At 40.3% G+C, this 19897-nt stretch overlaps 1 protein-coding gene across 5 annotated transcripts in view; it reads right to left on the reverse strand.

The window, feature by feature from the left end:
• Positions 1-6491: 6491 nt before the first annotated feature.
• The window catches only part of LOC122551273 (serine/threonine-protein phosphatase 6 regulatory ankyrin repeat subunit C-like), a 227043-nt gene continuing 213637 nt past the window's right edge, over positions 6492-19897 (reverse strand). For 4 of the 5 annotated variants that reach the window (XM_043692917.2, XM_043692912.2, XM_043692911.2 and 1 more), the window contains 3 exons: positions 16292-16374; positions 9446-9537; positions 6492-9231 (listed from right to left, as the gene is read on the reverse strand). In XM_043692917.2, the coding sequence (XP_043548852.1) occupies positions 8951-9231; positions 9446-9537; positions 16292-16374 (456 nt within the window). In that variant the 3' untranslated portion in view covers positions 6492-8950. The remainder of the gene's footprint in view (positions 9232-9445; positions 9538-16291; positions 16375-19897) is intronic. The other variant, XM_043692915.2, reaches the window with a different exon arrangement.

The following is a 19897-nucleotide window of genomic DNA, read 5'->3' on the forward strand; positions in this document are numbered from 1 at the left end:
TTGATTGGCAGTTTAATAGGATTAGGGGCAATGGAATATGAAGTGAATCTCATGGATAAGTTCAGAAAGAACATGAGTGAAGATAGAGAAATTAGGCAAAGACGGGTGTTCAGAACTTAAGCAGAAGAAACGTTAGCAGGCTAAACTCCTCTGAGCTATTGGAAAGGAAGATACTACAAGGCAGATAGTCAAATGTTTCCAGTCTTAGAGATGAAGAGGTCCATGCGTTTCTTGCAATTATGTTTGGAGATGAGGGTGGATGGGACAGGAAACAGTTTTATTCTGATTGTTTCAATGGAAAATAAATAACTAAGAGATATCTCTGCATTCCAGGATCATCCTGGAATAGTGTGCAATCTCAGGACAGAGAGCAGGACCCAATATTGCTTTATGTAATCCAGTCAAATATGCCTGGAAATGGGTAAACAAATTTCCCACCATATCCTTTCCTCTCTGGAAAGGACCTTGAAAAATTTGTTTGTTTTGCCTCCAATTTCCACCCCTCTATAACTTTCACATGGTCCACCTCTAACATTTGCCTTTCTTTTCTTGACCCTTAAGTCTCCATTTTGTGGAATAAACTTTCCACTGTCAACCACGACAAAACCACTGACTCCCATCACTACCTTCACTACAGCTCTTCACACCCCACATCCTGTGAGGATTCCATTCCATTCTTCCAGTTCCTTCATTTATGTTGTGTCTATTCAGATGATGCCTCCTTCCAAAACAGTGCTGCTGACATGGTTTCCTTCTTCTGTAACAGAGATTTCCTGCCCACTGTGGTTAACAAGACCCTCAAACCACATCCAACCTATCACCCGTACTTCCGGCTTTACCCTTTCCTATCATTCACAACAGCACGATCAGGTCCCCCTTGTCCTCACTTTTCACCCCACCAGCCTCCACATTCAAAGGATCATTCTCTCCTATTTCAGACAACTCCAGCAGAACACCACCGCAACAACTGCCCCTTCATGTCTTTCTTGCTTATCACCGGTCTTTCTAACCTTGTGTATTACATTTGCTGCAATGTAGCCTATTCTACATTGGAAAAACCAAATGCAGATTGGGTGACCATTTTGCAGAACACCTCCAGCCCATGTGCAAGCATGACCCCGATTTTCCTGTTGCTGGTCATTTTATCACAGCATCCTGCTGGCATGATCACTTGTCTGTTCTCAGCATGCTGCAATGCCCCAACAAATCGAAGGAACAACAGCCCATCTTCAGACTAGGCACTTTACAACCTTCTGGACTTAATACGGAGTTCAACACTTGCATATTGTGAAACCACTTCCATTCCTTCCTTTCTTTTAGCTTTACTTATTACATTCTCTGTCACCATGTCCTCTCTCCCTATTCCTTCATCAGGTAATGATCCTGCCCCATTAGTTACCTGATGAAGGAGCAGCGCTCTGAAAGCTCATATTTCCAAATAAACCTGTTGGACTATAGTCTAGATTAGAGTGGTGCTGGCAATTATTTCGTACAGAGCAAACTTACACAGGCAGTGGCCTGTTGCACTGTCATCTTTTGGATTAGTGGTGCTGGAAAAGCACAGCAGGTCAGGTATCATCCGAGGAGCAGGAAAATCAACATTTCGGGCAAAAGCCCTTCATCAGGGCTTTTTAACTTTGTCCACCCCAGTCCAACACTGGCACCTCCACATATATACAATCAACATCCTTTCTCCCCCAGCACTCCAACCCCCCCACCATTGCATAAATGTTGCCACCTCCACACATCACATCAGCTCTGATGAAAAGTCATCTAGAGAGAGAGAGAGAAAAAACGGGAGGGGGGACACGAGAGAGTCCTCAGATATTGCAGATTCTGAGGGCTCAATGCATAGAGTTTCTTGCAGTGTAAAATGCAGAGTCTTAAAAAGTAAATTAATTTAGTTAAGAGAATACATGAGAAAGCATGGCAGATTGAATAAAAGGAAACCCAAAAGGGGAGATTTAGATACATAAAAAGAGAGAGTAAGGTCTCTTAGGGACCATAGAGGTACAGGTAATGTGAGAGAGAACCTGGAAGATGTGAGCACTGTCCTCAATGAATACTTAGCATCAGTCTTCAAGCGGGCAACACAGGTACAGACATCAGAGTGGAGGTCTGTAAAATATTAGAGTAAATTAACAGAGAGAGAGGAGCGACTAGTGGGTTCCACAGTTTTAAGTGGATAAACCGATAGACCGAGTCGAGATGTATCCTCAGGCTACTGAGGAAGACAAGGGAGGAGATAACAGGAGGGAACTTGGGGGGTGCTGGCAGTATTTCTCAAATCCTGTCTGGCCACAGGTGACTGGCGGAGGACTGTATAAACTGCTAATGCTGCCAATCATTTTTTAAAAAAGCGAAAGATACATTAGACAATTATAGGCAAAGTCAGTCTAACCTCAGTACAGTAGTAAGAAGGTTATTAGCAAGAATTTTGACAGGAGAATATATCCACACGCAGCAAGGCATGGATTAATCGGGGTGGTCAAGATGGATTTGTTAAGGTAGTGAGTGACAAATTTGGGTTTGTTTTTAACCTATCCAAAAGTGTGATTAGAATAATGCTTTTATGTGGTCTACCTAGACTTCAGCAAGGCTTTAGATCACATCCCTTACGGCAGACTGGTTAAAAAGTAAGGGGCCATGGGATCCAAAATTGACTAGAGGGCTGAAAGCAGAGGGTGATGGTAGATGAACATTTGTGTGACAATGTCCTTTTCTAGTTGGTTTCCGCAGGGCGCAGGGCTGGTGCTGGTGCTTTGCTATTTATGGTGGACACTAATGATTGGAACTTAAATTTTGGGGGATGATCAAGACAATTGTAGATGACACAAAAATTATTAGAATAGCTGTACACTACATAAGGATATCAATAGACTGGTCAGGTGGGCAGAGCAGTTGCAAAGGGAATTCTAAAATGGAAAACAGATAAAAGTGTGAGTTAATGCAATTGAAGACAGCCATCAAAGCAAGAAATTACACAGTGAATGGTAAGACGCTGGAAAGGACTAAAGTCAGAGCAGCCTTGATGTGCGTATTCATAGATCAGAGTAGTAGGATAGGTAGATAAGGTGGTTAAGGTGGCATATAGAATACTTGCTTTTATTAGCCGAGACATAGAAGAGCAGGGTAATTATGCTGGAATAGTATAAAATGCAGGCTCGGCCACAACTGGAGGATTGCTACAGTTCAGGTCAAATCATCATAGATTTTCTAGGATGCTGAGTGGGTTGAAGGGACTGCTCTAGGAGGAAAGATTGGACTGTTTGTGATCTCTGCAGTGGTGAAAGCTGGAAATGTGGAAGATTATGAGGGACATAGTTAAGGTGGTTAGGAAGGCGCTTTTTCCATTAGGAGAGGGGTCAGTGACCAGGAACCATAAATTTAAAGAGCTGGAAGACTAAACACATGAGTCAAGGAGAAATGTTTTCACCCAGAAAGTGATGGGAATCTGGAACTCTGCCCATTTGGGTGATTTTGTCAAAATTACTTAGAACATTTAAGCAGCTTTTTGATATTGCATTGCTATTGCTCCAGGGCTTTGGGCCATGAGGTGGAAAATGGTATTTGTGTACCAGATCTTTATTACCAAAATGATGATGAGGGGCTGAGTGGCCTCCTTCTGTGCTGTAAACATCTTAAAGAAAGCAAGAGTGACGTAAAGAAAGTAGAGGAGCAAAGGTATGGACAGGAGAAGGTGGCAGGGAGAGATGACAGGAGGGAGGGAGTAAAGATAGAGAAGGAGTGGGCACGAAGTGACGAGAACTAGATTAATGGAAACTGCAAGACCAAATTTGAATGACTGCACTTCAGATGCTAGTAACAGTTTTAATTGGGAAATAGTTGTTAGAGGTGTGATGGGACAACTTTAAGTAATTAGAACATCCAAGATTCTCAATTTTGATATGAATCTTTGAAACAGTATTCAGACCAAGTTGTTAATCTCCCAATTTGTTAAATTTCTGAGTTTCTTGAGAAGGTGGAGTACATGACTTGGGAGGAGGAAATTTAAGAAGCTCAATTTAAAGTATAGGCAACAATGTTAAGTTTACTTTATCTTGTAAAGTAACTTCCATTAAAAAGTGTATTCATGTTTATGCTTTAGTGTAATTTGTTTTAGACAGTGAACCATATGGTCTCTTATCAAAATCATAACACTACATTGAGTGTCATTGTTCTATAATTCACTGATAATTCTCTTGAACCATATCCAAAAAGCCCCACCACTTCACAAAGTAGGAATCTCCCCAGTCTCTACATCATAATACATACAGCCTCCTCTTTCAAACACCTCAGATGTTGATTTACACATCTGATCCACGTGAAGGTGATAACTCTAACTGGAATCTTGGTGTGGAGGTGCTGGCATTGGATTGGGTTGGACAATGTCAAAATACTTCGACTTCCTAAGTCAAAATGGGATGGTGAATAGCAGACAGTTCATTTTATATTCCTTCTCTTCAAGCATCTCTCCGGTTTCTTCTTATAAACTTAAATTGAATAATGTTTTGGTGGAAGGGGGAGAAACAGATACTAAATGAGTGCTGTGCTAATGAGAAAGGTCTGTTTGAAAGTCTAGTTTTAGAGCAAAAATTTTTATCCTAATTACCAATTATTATAATTTGGATTTGAATGTGAAGGTTATAAGACATGGCCTTGGAGGGATCTAATGGAAGAGATCCACAGAAAAGATTTAATTTACTTGCAAACAGAAAGAAGTCCGTATTGCCCTTCTTGCTCATCACCTGCAGCAGGTAGTGCTATTCTGCCTGGTCATATTTTCACCTGCCATGCATCCGACAAAGAGGGACCCACGGAAAGATGCATATGACCAAACCTTCCCTTTCTCCTGGCAATGTTTATTTATTCATTTATTCATGGGCTGTTCACCACTTATTGCCCATCCCTTTTTTCCGAGGGCAGTTAAAATTCAACCACAGTTTTGTGGGTCTGGACCACTTAGACTAGACCAAATAAAGACAGTAGTCTTGTTCCCCACAGGGCATTAGTGAACCAGATGAGGGTTTTTGCAACGATTGACAAGTTTCATGTTATCATTTGACTCAATTCCAGCCTTTGTATTTTGCATATGTCATGCTCAAAAAGGTGGAGCATCATATCCCTACTGTTTTTAGATAAAGTCCTCAGAGACCTTCTGGAATAAATAGCAGTGGTCCAAAGTTTTCTAATATATTTCAAAAATCCTCTTCAAACCTCCATCTAGAGTTGCTTACTTAAGATACATCTTTATTACCTAATATGCATAGAATCCCTACAATGTGAAAGCAGGCCATTCAGCCTATTGAGTCCACACCGATCCTCTGAAGATTACCCCCAACCAGACCCAGACCCTTACTCCATCCCTGTAACCCACGTTTCCCATGGTCAATCCACCTATCCTATACATCTTTGGACTATAGGAGGAACTAGGAGCACCAGAAATTGATCCCAAGTCCCAGGCGCTGAGAGATACCAGTGCTAACTGCTGAGTCACTATGCCCCTCACTATACAGCCAAAATTGTCTCTAGAATCTCTATTTTATTTGACATACGAACAAGCTGTCAGGCTAGTTGAAAGTTCATGTGTGAATGATTACAAGCTTGATCAACTTGAACATGACAATGGAAATGTACATTGTATTAATTGCTTACTATTTAATGTAGTGCAAACATTAGTCTGTTTCATGAAACTTGCTGTTTAAAACTAATCAACTCTGAATCCAAACAGAGTTTTCTTACACTCACTACTCAGGTTAAGAATGGAAAATTAAGCAAGGTATGATATGACTATTGCCTCTCATGATACCTTAACATAAATCACTTTCAGGAGAGAAGTGTTTAGTGCAATGACATTTTCTCTTCAAAGTAAAGGAAAAACATGGACTCAGACAGTTAAAGTAAAAAAAATGTAGATTCAACCTATGTTGAATAATTCCTTCTGGCAGCAAATTGGTTGTAAGATTATGATTTAACCTTATTTACATCTTCTAATCAAGCTGCAAGATAGAACAGGTGTCACGATGCAGCTCACCAACAAAGGATTCACAATCATGGGCCTCCAGACAGCAGGGGCTCAGATTATTCCTGTGGGCCAGGAGGACTCTCTTTTCTAGGACCCACAAAAAAAATCAAGACTCATTGTTAGCAAACTTATTCTTCACCCACGGGTCTAATTGGAGTTAGATACCAGACTCATGTCAAAGAGCCATAATTTTTATATCAACAGGAATCACTGGTGATGAGACTGGGTAAGGCATGACCTCACTTAAAAGCTATTACCACCCCATTAACATTGGTAAGGGAACCAAAATTGACCCCAAATAATTTATTTTTAAATTAATAAGCACTAAATAGAAATTAACGTTAAGACAGCCTCAGCATGCTTCTCAATGAAATGGAGAAAGGATCAATTATTAAACATTACAGTTTATAATTATTCAGGAGTTAAATGCAGAAAACATATCAAGAAAGAAAGTAAATCAACTTGCTGCATCAGCATCTGTACCCTTTATTTTCACAAAAATATACAGCATCTGAATGCTTTTAATTAAAAAAAAAGTAGTTTACAATTAAGTACTTCTATACATCACTGAAGCATTCAGTAGTTCACAAAAGTCTAAAATCAAAGTATGCTTGAGGTCCAGGCTGGATTTAAATTGATTTGGATTTACTTCGTACACTTTGACAGTCTTTAAGTACATCAAAAAAAACTTTAAATTTATACCCTCTATACTGTAGAAATATGACCAAATACATAAAATTTCCATAGATAGCTGCTTCCACCGTACATTTTCATTTTCACTAGATTGTTACACATTCACTGCATAAAACAAAATATAACACTGTCACTGTATCATGATACCATACTATACCATAACAAGACATATTGCACATGCTAAAGCATATAAGTCAACAAGATTACCAAATGGAAGATTATAGGTGCTTTAAATGGATGGACCACTGCATCAGCTTCCCGAAAAAATTATTTTTATGGTTTTAAAATACACAGATGGTCAAATTTGTAAATGCCCTTTTCCAAATAGAATCAATTTAGAAGCTAAGTCTTCAGCAAGACCTACAAGCAATCTACAACACTGCAAAAACAATCCATGATGGTTTAATGAACAAAGCACTCTTCATTCAGATGTTTTGAACCTTTAAAAAGAAAATTTTACATTCATTGTAAATTCAAAATTTAATTAACATTATTGCTTGGATATTAATTAGCAAAGTTCTAGAAGATATTTGGAAACCATCTGGAAAGTACTCATGGGGAGAAAGGCACTAACTATTTTATAAAGCAACAAAAACAAAATAGTATTTGATATCAACCAAAGTGAAAGCATTTGCTACAAAGATTGCCAGTCACAATGTAATGGATCTCAAAGTTCCAGTATTTATTTTGTCAGGTCTTTTTCTATGTTTATATTAAAAACTATAAAAAGTTCAAAAGTACATAATTAACTGTTCAAATTGTGCACTTAAAAATGTATTAATTTTATATCCCACTGATTCAAACAAGTCAATTCGAAATACACAAACAAAAATATATTTATAAAACAACCACAGTACAGAAGTCACCTAAATAAAATAGAGAAGCAAATGGGTTCAAAATGATACTGTGGCTGTAAGCTTTTACTAAAGTTAGTTAACAAAACACCAGTCTTCTCGAGACACGGCTATCACGTTTGGCATTTTCCTTCAATTTCAGTGCTTTAATATGATATGGTACTTAATTGCGTTAAAGCAATTTCATATCAGAGGTCTCTTGAAATTTATCTGCATGGACAGTTATATACAGTACTACTGTAACAAGACAATTAAGGTTTCTTGTAAGTTTTTCAGTGCTTTTAATCAAAATAGCAAGGTTGCAGTAAATGCTCAGCCACCTCATAGAGCAATGTAATTGTTTTCAAATGAGGTTTTGTAATTTCTGAAGCTTTATTTTGCTGATTTCTAATCTAACAATATCTGATCTCACTTACGTGAAATGCATTTTTTGTATTTCGAATACTGCATTGTTTACTGAAATAGGCTACTTCAATGTAGCTGTGAAAATATTATGACTAAAAAAAGGCTTTTAAGTTTAAAAGAATGAAAACAGTCGGTCCCAATCTGTAGCATGTTTGGTCCATTTGACATCGCTGGCCAGACACAAAAAGAACTTGTCATTCCACCTGCTGCGTTCCTGTCACAGGGGAAAGAACATGTCCATTTAACATATTAAGCTTTGGCAGATGAAGCAGATTTCATCAGAACTGTTCTTTGTGGCAGTTACTCTCTTCATCCTACAGATGGGTAGATTTAAACAAAATTGCTATACATTTTTAAAGGCTGCCAAAGGAGGCTGTATAAAAATGTATGAAATACTACATTTCTGCTAACAGAACAGTCACCTAAAATCACTGGTACATTTAAAATAAAAGGGTGCCATCAAGTTTTCTTCTAACTTATGAATACTCGACACTGCAACCTGGGACAGGTCATTCATAATTTATCAGTAGTTAATGGCTCAGGTGTCTGGTTTATTTCTAACAATTCTTATCACAAGTTTTTAAACTGGAAGTGCAAAATGCATGCTTGTGCTAATTTGTCAAAGTTATACTATCTCATTGTAGGGCAAGCAATTTGGCATGGAACAACATAGTCATGACAAAGCCCAAAAATTTCCACAGGTACTGCATGTACCACAAATTTGTATACAATGTCCCAGAGACCGTGAAAATGCCAGCCTCTGGCAGATTTGAGCATTAGCAAATCATGTGCCCTACTCAATAGTCCTCAATGAATCAATACTCCAAGATTCTCCTTTCCTCTTAAATCCTGTAAGAAAAGTGCCTTCAAATAAGTGCTTTTTTAATAAGCAGAGATTGAGTGATCATCTGTAATCTTCTATTGAACAACAAATTAAGACTTTTCCTGTGCATGTCAAGCTTTCTAAAATCAATCAGAATGTCTCAGAGTCCGAATCATTTTCATCATCATCTTCCTGACCTCTATCCATTTTTCCTACACAGTTATACAACTGTTTGTTGAAAGAATTTATGTTGCTACCCGTATTAGGGGAATCATAGGATAGAGGGGTGTTCAGACTATCGTTTTTTGTTAGACTGATGCTGAAGGACGTCATTGTGCTGGTAGGACAGAAAGGCATCATGGTAGCCAAAATGAGTGCCAGACAGTCAGCCACATCTTTGTTAGGAGCACAAGCCAAGGCTGGGGTGTGACCTGGGCACAAAAGCAGACAAGGGAATGGTTAGTATACGAGTCTTTTGCAGAAACGAAAAAGGAGTTAAGACAGTTCTTTTCAAAAGATATGTTTCTATTATTTAAGTCATGCCAAAGTTGAGTGCTTTTAGTTAGACTTTTAGAAGTAATGTAGTATTCAATTGTTACTTCTGGTAGGGTATTGAATAAACCGAGAGCAGCAACTGATACATACCATTTTCATCCACAGCAAGAACACTTGCACCTTTGCTTAGCAAATTATGCACAACCTTTTTAAGTCCATTCCGTGCGGCTATGTGAAGTGGTCTGAAAGTACACATTTAAAATACAAGTTACCATAGACTCAAAAATTTACAGTTACCAATATTTATCCAACCTCATAGCTGGGTGGTGCTCATATCACAGTGATAAAAAGCCACATTTGATTTAACAAAAGGTTCAGATAATCGCTTATTTAAGTGCCATGTCAACCCACAGATGAATTTGGGTAAAAATGTACATTTAAACAACCTTGATCAGCAAAGCAACAATAAAATTGAGTAGGAGAACCAAGTTCAGTTCAGGGTAGTCCGACATCCTAGCTGAAACAGCTTCTCGTCTCTCGCTTTTCCAAACTGGGAAAGCTCAGACAAATCTGCAAGTTGTTAGAACTGAGCAAATATATGATGAAATGGATGTTCATACCAGCTGATTCAGAAAAAAATGTTGTTAAAAAAGAAAAAGGTCTTGACAGTCCAAGGAAAAGAAGCTGGAAAGCATAAGTAAAGAATTTAAAATGATGAGCTAGGAATGATGTTTCACACAGTCTCTAATAGATGGTGTTGGTAAACAGATTACAAACTTTGTATTAAATCTGTTCAGAGATGTTATTACACACCTTTGAAGCAAGTGGAACTTGAATGCAGGCCTCCTGGATTCAATGAGCGGTAAGGGACACCACCACTGCACAAAAGCCTACTTAGAATCATGAAATCTCTTGTGTGGAAGTGGACCATTTGGCCCATCGAGCTGACAGTGACCCTCTGAAGAGTATCCCACCCAGACCCAGTTTCACCACCCACCCCCGCTTCAGACATGTCCCCTTTCAGTTGACCTTATTTAAGCCCTTAACAAGCCTCATGTACATAGGTAGCCCAGTGGTCACTGTTTTGCCTCTGCAAAAATAACCTGAAGACAAACAAATGGGGGAACTAACAGTGTTAAAACAAGCTCTCGGAGATCCAAGATGGTGGTGACTCAGCAAGTCTGAGTCTATTGTGCTCCTCCCAAGACCTAGGCAAAGTGAGCCACCCTTCTCCACTACACTCACCAAATCATTTAAAATAGTTTTACTTAATGTAATTAGTGGTTCAGTACTAAATTTAAACAGTTCAGTCTCCTGTAAAAATGACTAGGGGAAAGGAGCCCGAAGATCTCAGCAGGCAGGAGCCCCTCCCCTACTCCCCAGCTGCAGCAGAGGCGTCCGCAGCCGCCCCGGGGGACTTGCCTATGGTGGTGAGCTTTGCAGAAATAATCTCTAAATTCAATGCGAAGATCGATGCTTTCATTGAAGAATCCCAAAGTCAATGGAATTCATTCTCGGCCGCGCTACAAAAGCACGGCCGAGACATCAAAGAAATTGAGTGCCGAGTCGGAGAGGGGGAGCTAAAGGCCGCGACCTCCGAGGCCATTACAGAAACGAGATCGTCGAAAAAATATTTGTTTGCTGGGCCTTCCCGAACAGGAAGGAGGAGGCCAGCTTACAAGGTTCCTTGAACAGTGCCTTTAAATCTGGAGGCTGGATCAGGCCAGCTAAGGGTGGAATGGGCCTACCGGGTGGCAATATGCAGGCCCGGCTCGAACCAGCGCCCCCGCCTGGTCCTGGGTCCTGTTCCGGCTGCAGAGCTATAAGGTGAGGCAGATGCTCTTGGAAGCCTCTGGAAATCTTAGGAAAGATCCCCAAGCCATGACTTATAAACGATCCAAGATTATGTTATTTCAGGACTTTTCCCCAGCTCTGGTCTGAAAGAGGAAGGCATTTGATGAAGCGTTCAAGGGATTTAAACATTCAATACTCCTTGCGCTACCCAGCTACACTACGCTTCAGCCATGACGGGTCTGTGTATAACTTCGGATCACCGGAGAAGGCCAAGGAAGTTTTGGACTCTCTTAGATAAATTATAAGAGTTAATTGATGTTGTTTGCCCTACCCCACCTCGGTTTACCCCCCCTTTTTTTCCTCTCATTACCTGACTGTTTAACATTATCTCCGGGGAGTGGGGAAAAGGGTTTATTTATTCATTCTTTACTTAGCAATTTTCTTTCCCTTTTTTTTAATACATATATGGATATATATAGGCCAGGGGGTCTAGTTAATGTAGATTCGTGGTGGGGGGTGGAGGTGGCTACCTTATCCTATTTTATCTTTGTCCTTGGGAGCGGAGTTGTTTTCCCCTGTTATTTTGTATTACTATATTTAATTAATATTTGCCGAGACTGTAATTTTATAGTCTTATATGTTCATATATGGTATTAACATTACCAAATATATCCAGGTGTTGGTGTGGGGGATAGGGTACTCACTGTTAGTTCTAGTTCAGTAGTATATTTGAATTTTCTTTATCCTATCGTGGGGTGCCTAGGTCAAGGGTGGGGCACTGGTTGGGAGAGGTTATGATGGGTTTTTTTTGGAAAGGAAGTGATGCCCCCTGGGAATAAGGGGGAAGATCTCCATTTAAATACGTTTTATTATTATTAATTTTTTATTATTTAGAAATAGTTTTTTATTATATTGATCTGAATGTATTAAACAGCTTTTATTTTTGTGAATTTTATATGCTCAATGCTCGGGATGTTTTGGATAGGGTTTCTTTTCCCGGGGGGCCTCGGACTTGCCTGGTGATTTTGGATGATCGGTCGATTAAATGGTGCACCTGGAATGTCAATTTACCAATCAAAAGGAGGAGAATATTATCAAACCTCAAGAAAGAGAGGATCGATATAGCTCTCCTATAGGAGAGGCATTTATTGGATAAAGAACACCTGAAATTACAACAGGGAAGAGATTATTTTCCATTCTCTCTTTCTGTGCAGGGAAAAACATTTTGGTAAAATGGGTGGCTGAGGGCCCTCATAGACTTTCGAGTTGGCACAGAATAATTATGGAATATACTCCCCCTGACTTCCTTACAAATATGATGCACCAGGAGAAAAAACCGAATTACTCCATAAAATATGGCAGCCCTTCTTGAATTACACAAATACAGATATCTCAGTCATCCTACAAGGGCCTTTATTTAATTGAGAGGGTGAACCTGGCTGGTCTGGGGCCCCCTGGGAGAGGAATCACGCATGAATACGGATTTTGTTGTGATCTGATGTTAACATATTCCGAGCACATATATCACTGCTCAATTTGTGTGTTATCCGTTGGGTTTTTTTTTCTCTTGAATAATGTAAGAATTTTAATCATACACTCTGGTTAGTTGTAAGTTAGATGAGTAGTTAGTTGAGTTTTGTTTTTTTTTCTCTTGTTATTTCTTTTTTCTTGTTTGATAGATTTTGGTTATTATTTCTTTAGGATTTAACTGTATATCAATGTTTATACTTGGGTTTTTTTTTAAGTTTTCTTTAGTAAACTTGTAAAAACATGTTAAATTTTCAATAAAAATATCTATTAAAAAAAGCAAGCTCTCGTGGGGATGAAAATCTGGGACTATAATCAGCAAAAATTATTGTTGATATACCAGAACAATAGCAACAAGGTTACAGACCTGCAACTCAGACATCTGATTTAAAAATTCAAAAACGTTTGCATTCAATTTAAAGAAAACAGTATTTTAAAAAAGGAACTGGTGACAGTAAAAGTAAATCATTACAACTGTTAGATCATAAAAATTTCATTAGTTCATTAAGGTCTTCGGGGAAAAGAAACCTGGCAGACTTACTGAGCCTAGCCAACAGCACTGGCTGATCATTATGGTTGAATAATCAAGAAAGAAAAACGTGGAATCCTTCCAGTTTGGAAGCAGGCCATTCGGTCCATCGAGTCACACAGACACTCTGAAGAACATCCCACCCAGACTCCCTCCCTTCTCTTTCCCTATAACCTTGCATTTCCCATGGCTAAGCCACCCAGCATGCACATCTCCTGGAGACAATGGGCAATTTAGCATGGCCAATCCACCTATGAACCAACTAGCCAATCTAGAAAGATCATTCAGCTTGGACATACACACTGAATCAGTGCATGGCATCCAACAGAGTGAACTTGCAAAGTTCTCTTCAACTTTTCAAATATTATTTTGAAGATGTGGCATTCCCGGCCAGACCAACATGTATAGATCTTCTTGAATTACTCCCAAGAAAGTGAATGATAGCCATATTCTTGAACCATCACAGTTAATGCGATGGCTAAGTGCACCTGCAGTCCTGTTTGGGAAGTGATTCCGGGATTTGCAACACAGCTCCAAGTCAGAATTGTGTGCAACTTGGAGGACAGCTTATAGATTGTGGTATTCCCAGGCAACAACATTCAAGCTCATCACCATTCAGGTCAAATTAGTAAACTTAATCAGTAATTCATACACCACATTAAATATTAGCCTTCTTCACTACCAACTTGAATGCATTACATACCATTTCCAGGATTTTAAGGCTTCTTCCACAGTTCAAAATATCATAACCTCTACCTCTGAGAAGGACAATGGCAGCCAATACATAGTAACCCTATCACTTTCCATGTTTCCTCTCCACCCACTATCCTGATTTGAACCTATTTCACCATTCTTTCTTCAGCTGTGTGTTGATATCCTGAGGCTTTCCAGAAAACAGTAAAATGGATACAACTTCACCAGACAAACTTAACAGTCGAGTGTGTGGTGCTGGGAAAAAAAACAGGTCAGGCAGCATCCGAGGAGTAGTTGAATCGATGTTTCGGGTAAAAGCCCTTCATCAGGAATGAGGCTGAGTACCGAGGAGGCGGAGACATAAATGGAAGGGGGGTGGGGCTGTGGAGAAGATAGCTGAGAGTGCGATAGATAGATGGAGGTGGGGTAATGGTGATAGGTGGGAAGGAAGATGGACAGATAGGACATATCATGAGGGTAGTGCCAAGTTGGAAGGTTGGATCTGGGATAAGTTGGGGGCTGGGGAAATGAGGGAACTGGTGAAATCCACATTGATCCTGTGTGGTTGGAGGGTCCCGAGGCGTTGGTTGGTTACAGAGTGGCAATTGAGGTGGCCTAGGACCTGCATGTCCTTGGCGATGTGGGAGGGGGAGTTGAAGTGTTCGGCCACAGGAAGGTGGGGTTGGTTGGTGCACGCATCCCAGAGATGTTCTCTGAAGCGCTCTGCAAGTAGGCATCCTGTCTCCCCAGGGTAGAGGAGACCGCATCAGGAGCAATGGATACAGTAAATAACGTGTATGGAAGTGCAGGAAAAACTCTAGTGGGCAAGGAAGGCTCCTTTGAGGCCTTGGACAGAGGGGAGGAGGGGGGACATGTGGGTGCAGGTTTTGCAATTCCTGCGGTGGCAGATGAAGGTGCCAGGAGGGGAGGGTGAGTTGGTGGGGAGCATGGACCTGACAAGGGAGTTGTGGAGGGAATGGTCTTTACAGAAAGCAGATAGGGTGGGGAGGGAAATATCTCTCTGGTGGTGGGATCCATTCGTAGGTGGCAGAAATGGCAGAGGATGATGTGATGTACATGGAGGTTGGTGAAATGGAAGGTGAGGACCAAGGGGGTTCTGTCCTTGTTGCGATTGGAGGGGTAGGACTCGAGGGCAGAGGTGCAGGAAACGTATGAGATGCACTTGAGGGCATCCTCAACTACGTGGGAGGAGAAATTGCAGTCTTTAATGAAGGAGACCATCATGTATGTTCTGTGGTGGAACTGGTCCTTCTGGGAGCAGATGTGGCAGAGAAATTGGAAATCCCTTTCGCCTAAATAGTTAACAGTTTAAGAATATGGGTCTTCACCACTTTTTCAGGGGAACTATAGATGAATATGAAGTGCTGACTGAGCCATCAACACAATGTCCTGAAAATCAATTTTTTTTTTAAAACTGCAGCAATCAAATAAATATCTTCACTGCACAATGATTTTGTTTTTCACCTCATCCTCAATCTCCATATTTACAATAGCCTGATGAAAATTTTTTAAAAATCTATAAAAGGCAACAATATTCTAAAAGAAAGAAATTCATTTACCAGAAAATTAGCAAACAACTTGTATGAATACAGTACCTTCAATGTAGGAAAATGTCCCAAAGTGCTTCATGGGAATATAGTTAAATAAAGTTGGGCACTGGGCTAGGTAAGACCATTAGCTTGGTTTTAAGTAGTAAGAAATATATTAAAAGGAGGGAAAAGAGATAGAAGGGCTGAGAAGGTTAGAGGGGGAATTGATGTTTTTCAATTTGGAGGATAATTAGGTGCGGGTCATGTCAGGGTCAAGGGGGTGTAAAGGTGATGTAATTGGGGGTCAGGTGAAGTAAGGGGTCAGTTTAATAGTTACTCAGGATTTAGACTACTTATTTAATACTCCAGTTTTTCCGAAGTAACCATTTTACTTAATTTCAGAGAATCATCCGAAGCATCCAATTTTTAGGACTCCTTTCAGAGGGGTCTAGACAGAGAGGAATTACCCAGACGGCCATTCAATTTCCCAGGCAATTTCTTCAGATTCTGCTGAGAAGGGCATCCTGCAGGGTCCCAATATGCACCCTCAATCTACGCTGGCCAGTGGAAAATCTGCCTCATGGGTTGTGCAAATCTTAAGAGTCCAGAACTTGGCACTTCATGCTCTTGTGGCACAGCAGTAGTGTCCCCACCTCTGGGTCAGAAGGCACAGGTTCAAGTTGCACTTGCTCCAGAGGTGTACTATATCATCACTCAACGGACCAATTAAAAATAGCTGTAAGATTGCCACTTTCTTGTTAACTTTGTCCAACGTGGAAGATTTCCCTGCATTACCTGCATTCTGAAAATCATCCTGGTCCCTCGACCCAATAAAATACTTTCTCTCGAAAACAATCACTTTGAAATATTTTTTCAAAGACTTACTGAAATATTCTGACTTACGTTTGCAATGCATTGTTTGTTGCATTAATAAGGCTTGCACAATCCATCTTCTCGAGAATGAACAAGGCACATTTTTCATGACCCTGCCCGAAACAAACACAATTCATAACATTAAGCTATACAAACTGCGTGCACCATAATCATGCATTTAAAGCTTTACTCACTTAAAGTTTTTTCCCCACTTATTTGTTGGTTTTGAACTGTCTGTTTTCTTCCTGTTCCACATCCCAAATAAATTCCAGTTCCAGATGTTCAGTTCTTATGATGCAGTTCGAATTACAGTTGAATTAAAAGCTTTGAAACTCCACCAGACCAGAAAACAAAATTTGATATAACACAGCCCTGCTAACAAATTATTTCTTGTATGCATCAGCCATTACATCTAATATTTTATTTCCCACAGGTGTAGCAATTAAGACAGTAAATATTCTCCCAAAAGCCGCAATATCTAGCACTAGAAGGCTCTCGGATCAATGTATATGGAAAATCAGCTGATTTTTGACAGGGACAATATTTGTGGGCATTACATCCACACTCCTCTTCTCGAAAAGCACAAAGTCAGATAGATTGCCATTAAACCTTCTCAATAGTGACTCTGGATAACAATTGTGTGTTTGGAAATTGGACAGGAAAAGATCAGACTTGGCCATTATTCAGTCAAAGTCAAACTGAACTCTCTATTCAAATTCAGACATGAATAAAGTACATTTTCGGTAAGAAACTGCAGAATACAATTGTCCTATAACTCATCACATGATGAAGGAACATATTTAGAAGAAATATGCAAGGATAAGAATATTGAAGATAAGAAGCTATGATATTCTAGAGTAAAATAAAGATAGAATGCTAGATATTTTTGCAATATATAAAAAATCATTTTTTGAGTCATAGAGATATATAGCATAGAAACAAACCCTTGGGTCCAACTTGTCCATGCTGACCAGATACCCCGAATAAATCTAGCCCCATTTACCAGTATTTGGCCCTCATCCCACTAAACCCTTCTTATTCATATATCCATTCAGATGCCTTTTAAATGTAGTAATTGTATCAGACTCCACCACTTTCAGGCAGAGGGCGGTGCGTGTATGCAATGAGCTGCCAGAGGAAAGGTTACCCCTTCGGTCCCTTTTAAATCTTTTCCCTCTCACCTTGAAACTATGCCCTCTAGTTTTGGACTCCCTTCCCCAGGGAAAAAATCTTGGCTATTCACCCTATCTGTGCCATTCATGATTTTGTAAACCTCTAAGGTCACTCCTCAGCCTCCAGAGAAAGTAGCTCCAGTCTAGTCAGCCTCTACCTATAGCTCAAATCCTCCAAAACTACAACATCCTTGTAATCCTGAGGGGCAGGATGTACATGTATTTGGAAAGGCAAGGACTGATCAGGGATAGTCAACATGGTTTTGTGCATGGGAAATCATGTCTCACAAACGATTGAGTTTTTTGCGGAAGTAACAAAGAGGATTGAGGGCAGAGCAGTAGGTGTGATCTATATGGACTTCAGTAAGGTTCGACAAGGTTCCCCATGGGGGACTGGTTAGCAAGGTTAGATCTCATGGAATACAGGGAGAACTAGCCATTTGGATATAGAACTGGCTTGAAGGTAGTAGACAGAGGGTGGTGGTGGAGGGTTGTTTTACAGACTGGAGGCCTGTGACCAGTGGAGTGCCACAAGAATCAGTGCTGGGTCATCCACTTTTTGTCATTTACATAAATGATTTGGATGCGAGCATAAGAGGTACAATTAGTAAGTTTGCAGATGACACCAAAATTGGAGATGCATTGATAGTGAAGAAGATTATCTCAGATTACAACAGGATCTTGATCAGATGGGCCAATGGGCTGAGAAATGGTAGATGGAGTTTAATTCAGATAAATGCGAGGTGCTGCATTTTGGGAAAGCAAATCTTAGCAGGACTTATACACTTAATGGTAAGATCCTGGGGAGTGTTGCTGAATGAAGAGACCTTGGAGTGCAGGTTCATAGCTCCTTGAAAGTGGAGTCACAGGTAGATAGAATAGTGAAGACGACGTTTGGTATGCTTTCTTTTATTGGTCAGAGTATTGAGTACAGGAGTTTGGAGGTCATGTTGCAGCTGTACAGGACATTAGTTAGGCCACTGTTGGAATATTTTGTGTAATTCTGGTCTCCTTCCTATTGGAAAGAGGTTGTGAAACTTGAAAGGGTTCAGAAAAGATTTACAAGGATGTTGCCAGCGTTGGAGGATTTGAGCTATACGGAGAGGCTGAACAGGCTTGGGCTGTTTTCCCTAGAGTGTCGGAGGTTGAGGGGTGACCTTATAGACGTTTACAAAATTGAGGGGCATGGATAGGATAAATAGACAAAAGTCTTTTCCCTGGGGTGGGTGAGTCCAGAACTAGGAGGGTATAGGTTTAGGGTGAGAGGGGAAAAGATATAAAAAGGGACCTAAGGGGCAACTTTTTCACACAGAGGGTGGTATGTGTATGGAATGAGCTGCCAGAGAAAGTGGTGGAGGCTGGTACAATTGCAACATTTAAGAGGCATTTGGATGGGTATATGAATAGGAAGGGTTTGGAGGGCTAAAGGCCGGGTACTAACAGGTGGAACTAGATTGGGTTGGGATATCTGGTCGGCATGGATGGGTTGGATCGAAGAGTCTGTTTTCATGCTGTGCATCTCTATGACTCTAAGTCTTTTCTAAACCCTTTCCAGTTTCACACATTCTTTCTATAACAGGGAGACCAGCCGAAGGGCCTGTTTCCATACTGTAGGGAATCTAACGTTAAAACATTGCATGCAGTATTCCAATAGTGGCCTATACAGCCGCAACAGGACCTCCCAGCTCTGACCAATAAAGGAAAGCATACCAAACAACCTCTTCACTATCCTATCTACCTGAGACTCCACTTTCAAGGAACTATGAACCTGCAGTCCAAGGTCTCTCTGTTCAGCCAGAGGTGGTGGTGAAGGCTGGCACAATTGTAACATTTTAAAGGCATCTAGATGGGTACATATAGATCACATCCACCACTCTGCCCTCATCAATCCTCTTTGTTCTTCTTCGAAAAACGTAATCAAGTTTGTGAGACACAATTTCCCACGCACAAGCACTAATCCGCCCTTGCCTTTCCAAATTGATGTAAATCCTGTCCTTCAGGATTCTCTCGAACAACTTGCCCACCACCAATGTCAGACTCACTGGTCTATAGTTCCCAGGCTTTTCCTTACCACCTTTCTGAAATAGTGGTACCCCGCTCTGTGCAGTTTATTTTGATTAATTATGGCTGAATACAGTTTATCCAGAACTTGTTTCATTGTACATAATTCTTCACAGACAAAATTGGGATTCTTCCTGGTCCTGGTAGTGTCATTTGCTTTAGGATGTCATGAATACAAATCTAGGCCCTCTTTCGTATTGAGATTTGATAAAATTACTTCACAGGTAGACCAGGTAAGGATGGCAGTTTCCTTCCCTAAAGGGCATTAGTGAACCAGATAGGTGTAAACAGATAAAATAATTCAATGACAAATGTAGATTGATTTTGTGGGTGGCACAGTGGTTAGCACTGCTGCCTCATAGCGCCAAAGAACCGGGTTCAATTCCCGCCTCAGGAAAAGGGA

The sequence above is a fragment of the Chiloscyllium plagiosum genome, unplaced genomic scaffold (assembly GCF_037043375.1).
Source record: "Chiloscyllium plagiosum isolate Xiang-an unplaced genomic scaffold, Cpla_swu_hap1 HiC_scaffold_7, whole genome shotgun sequence".
NCBI lineage: Eukaryota > Metazoa > Chordata > Chondrichthyes > Orectolobiformes > Hemiscylliidae > Chiloscyllium > Chiloscyllium plagiosum.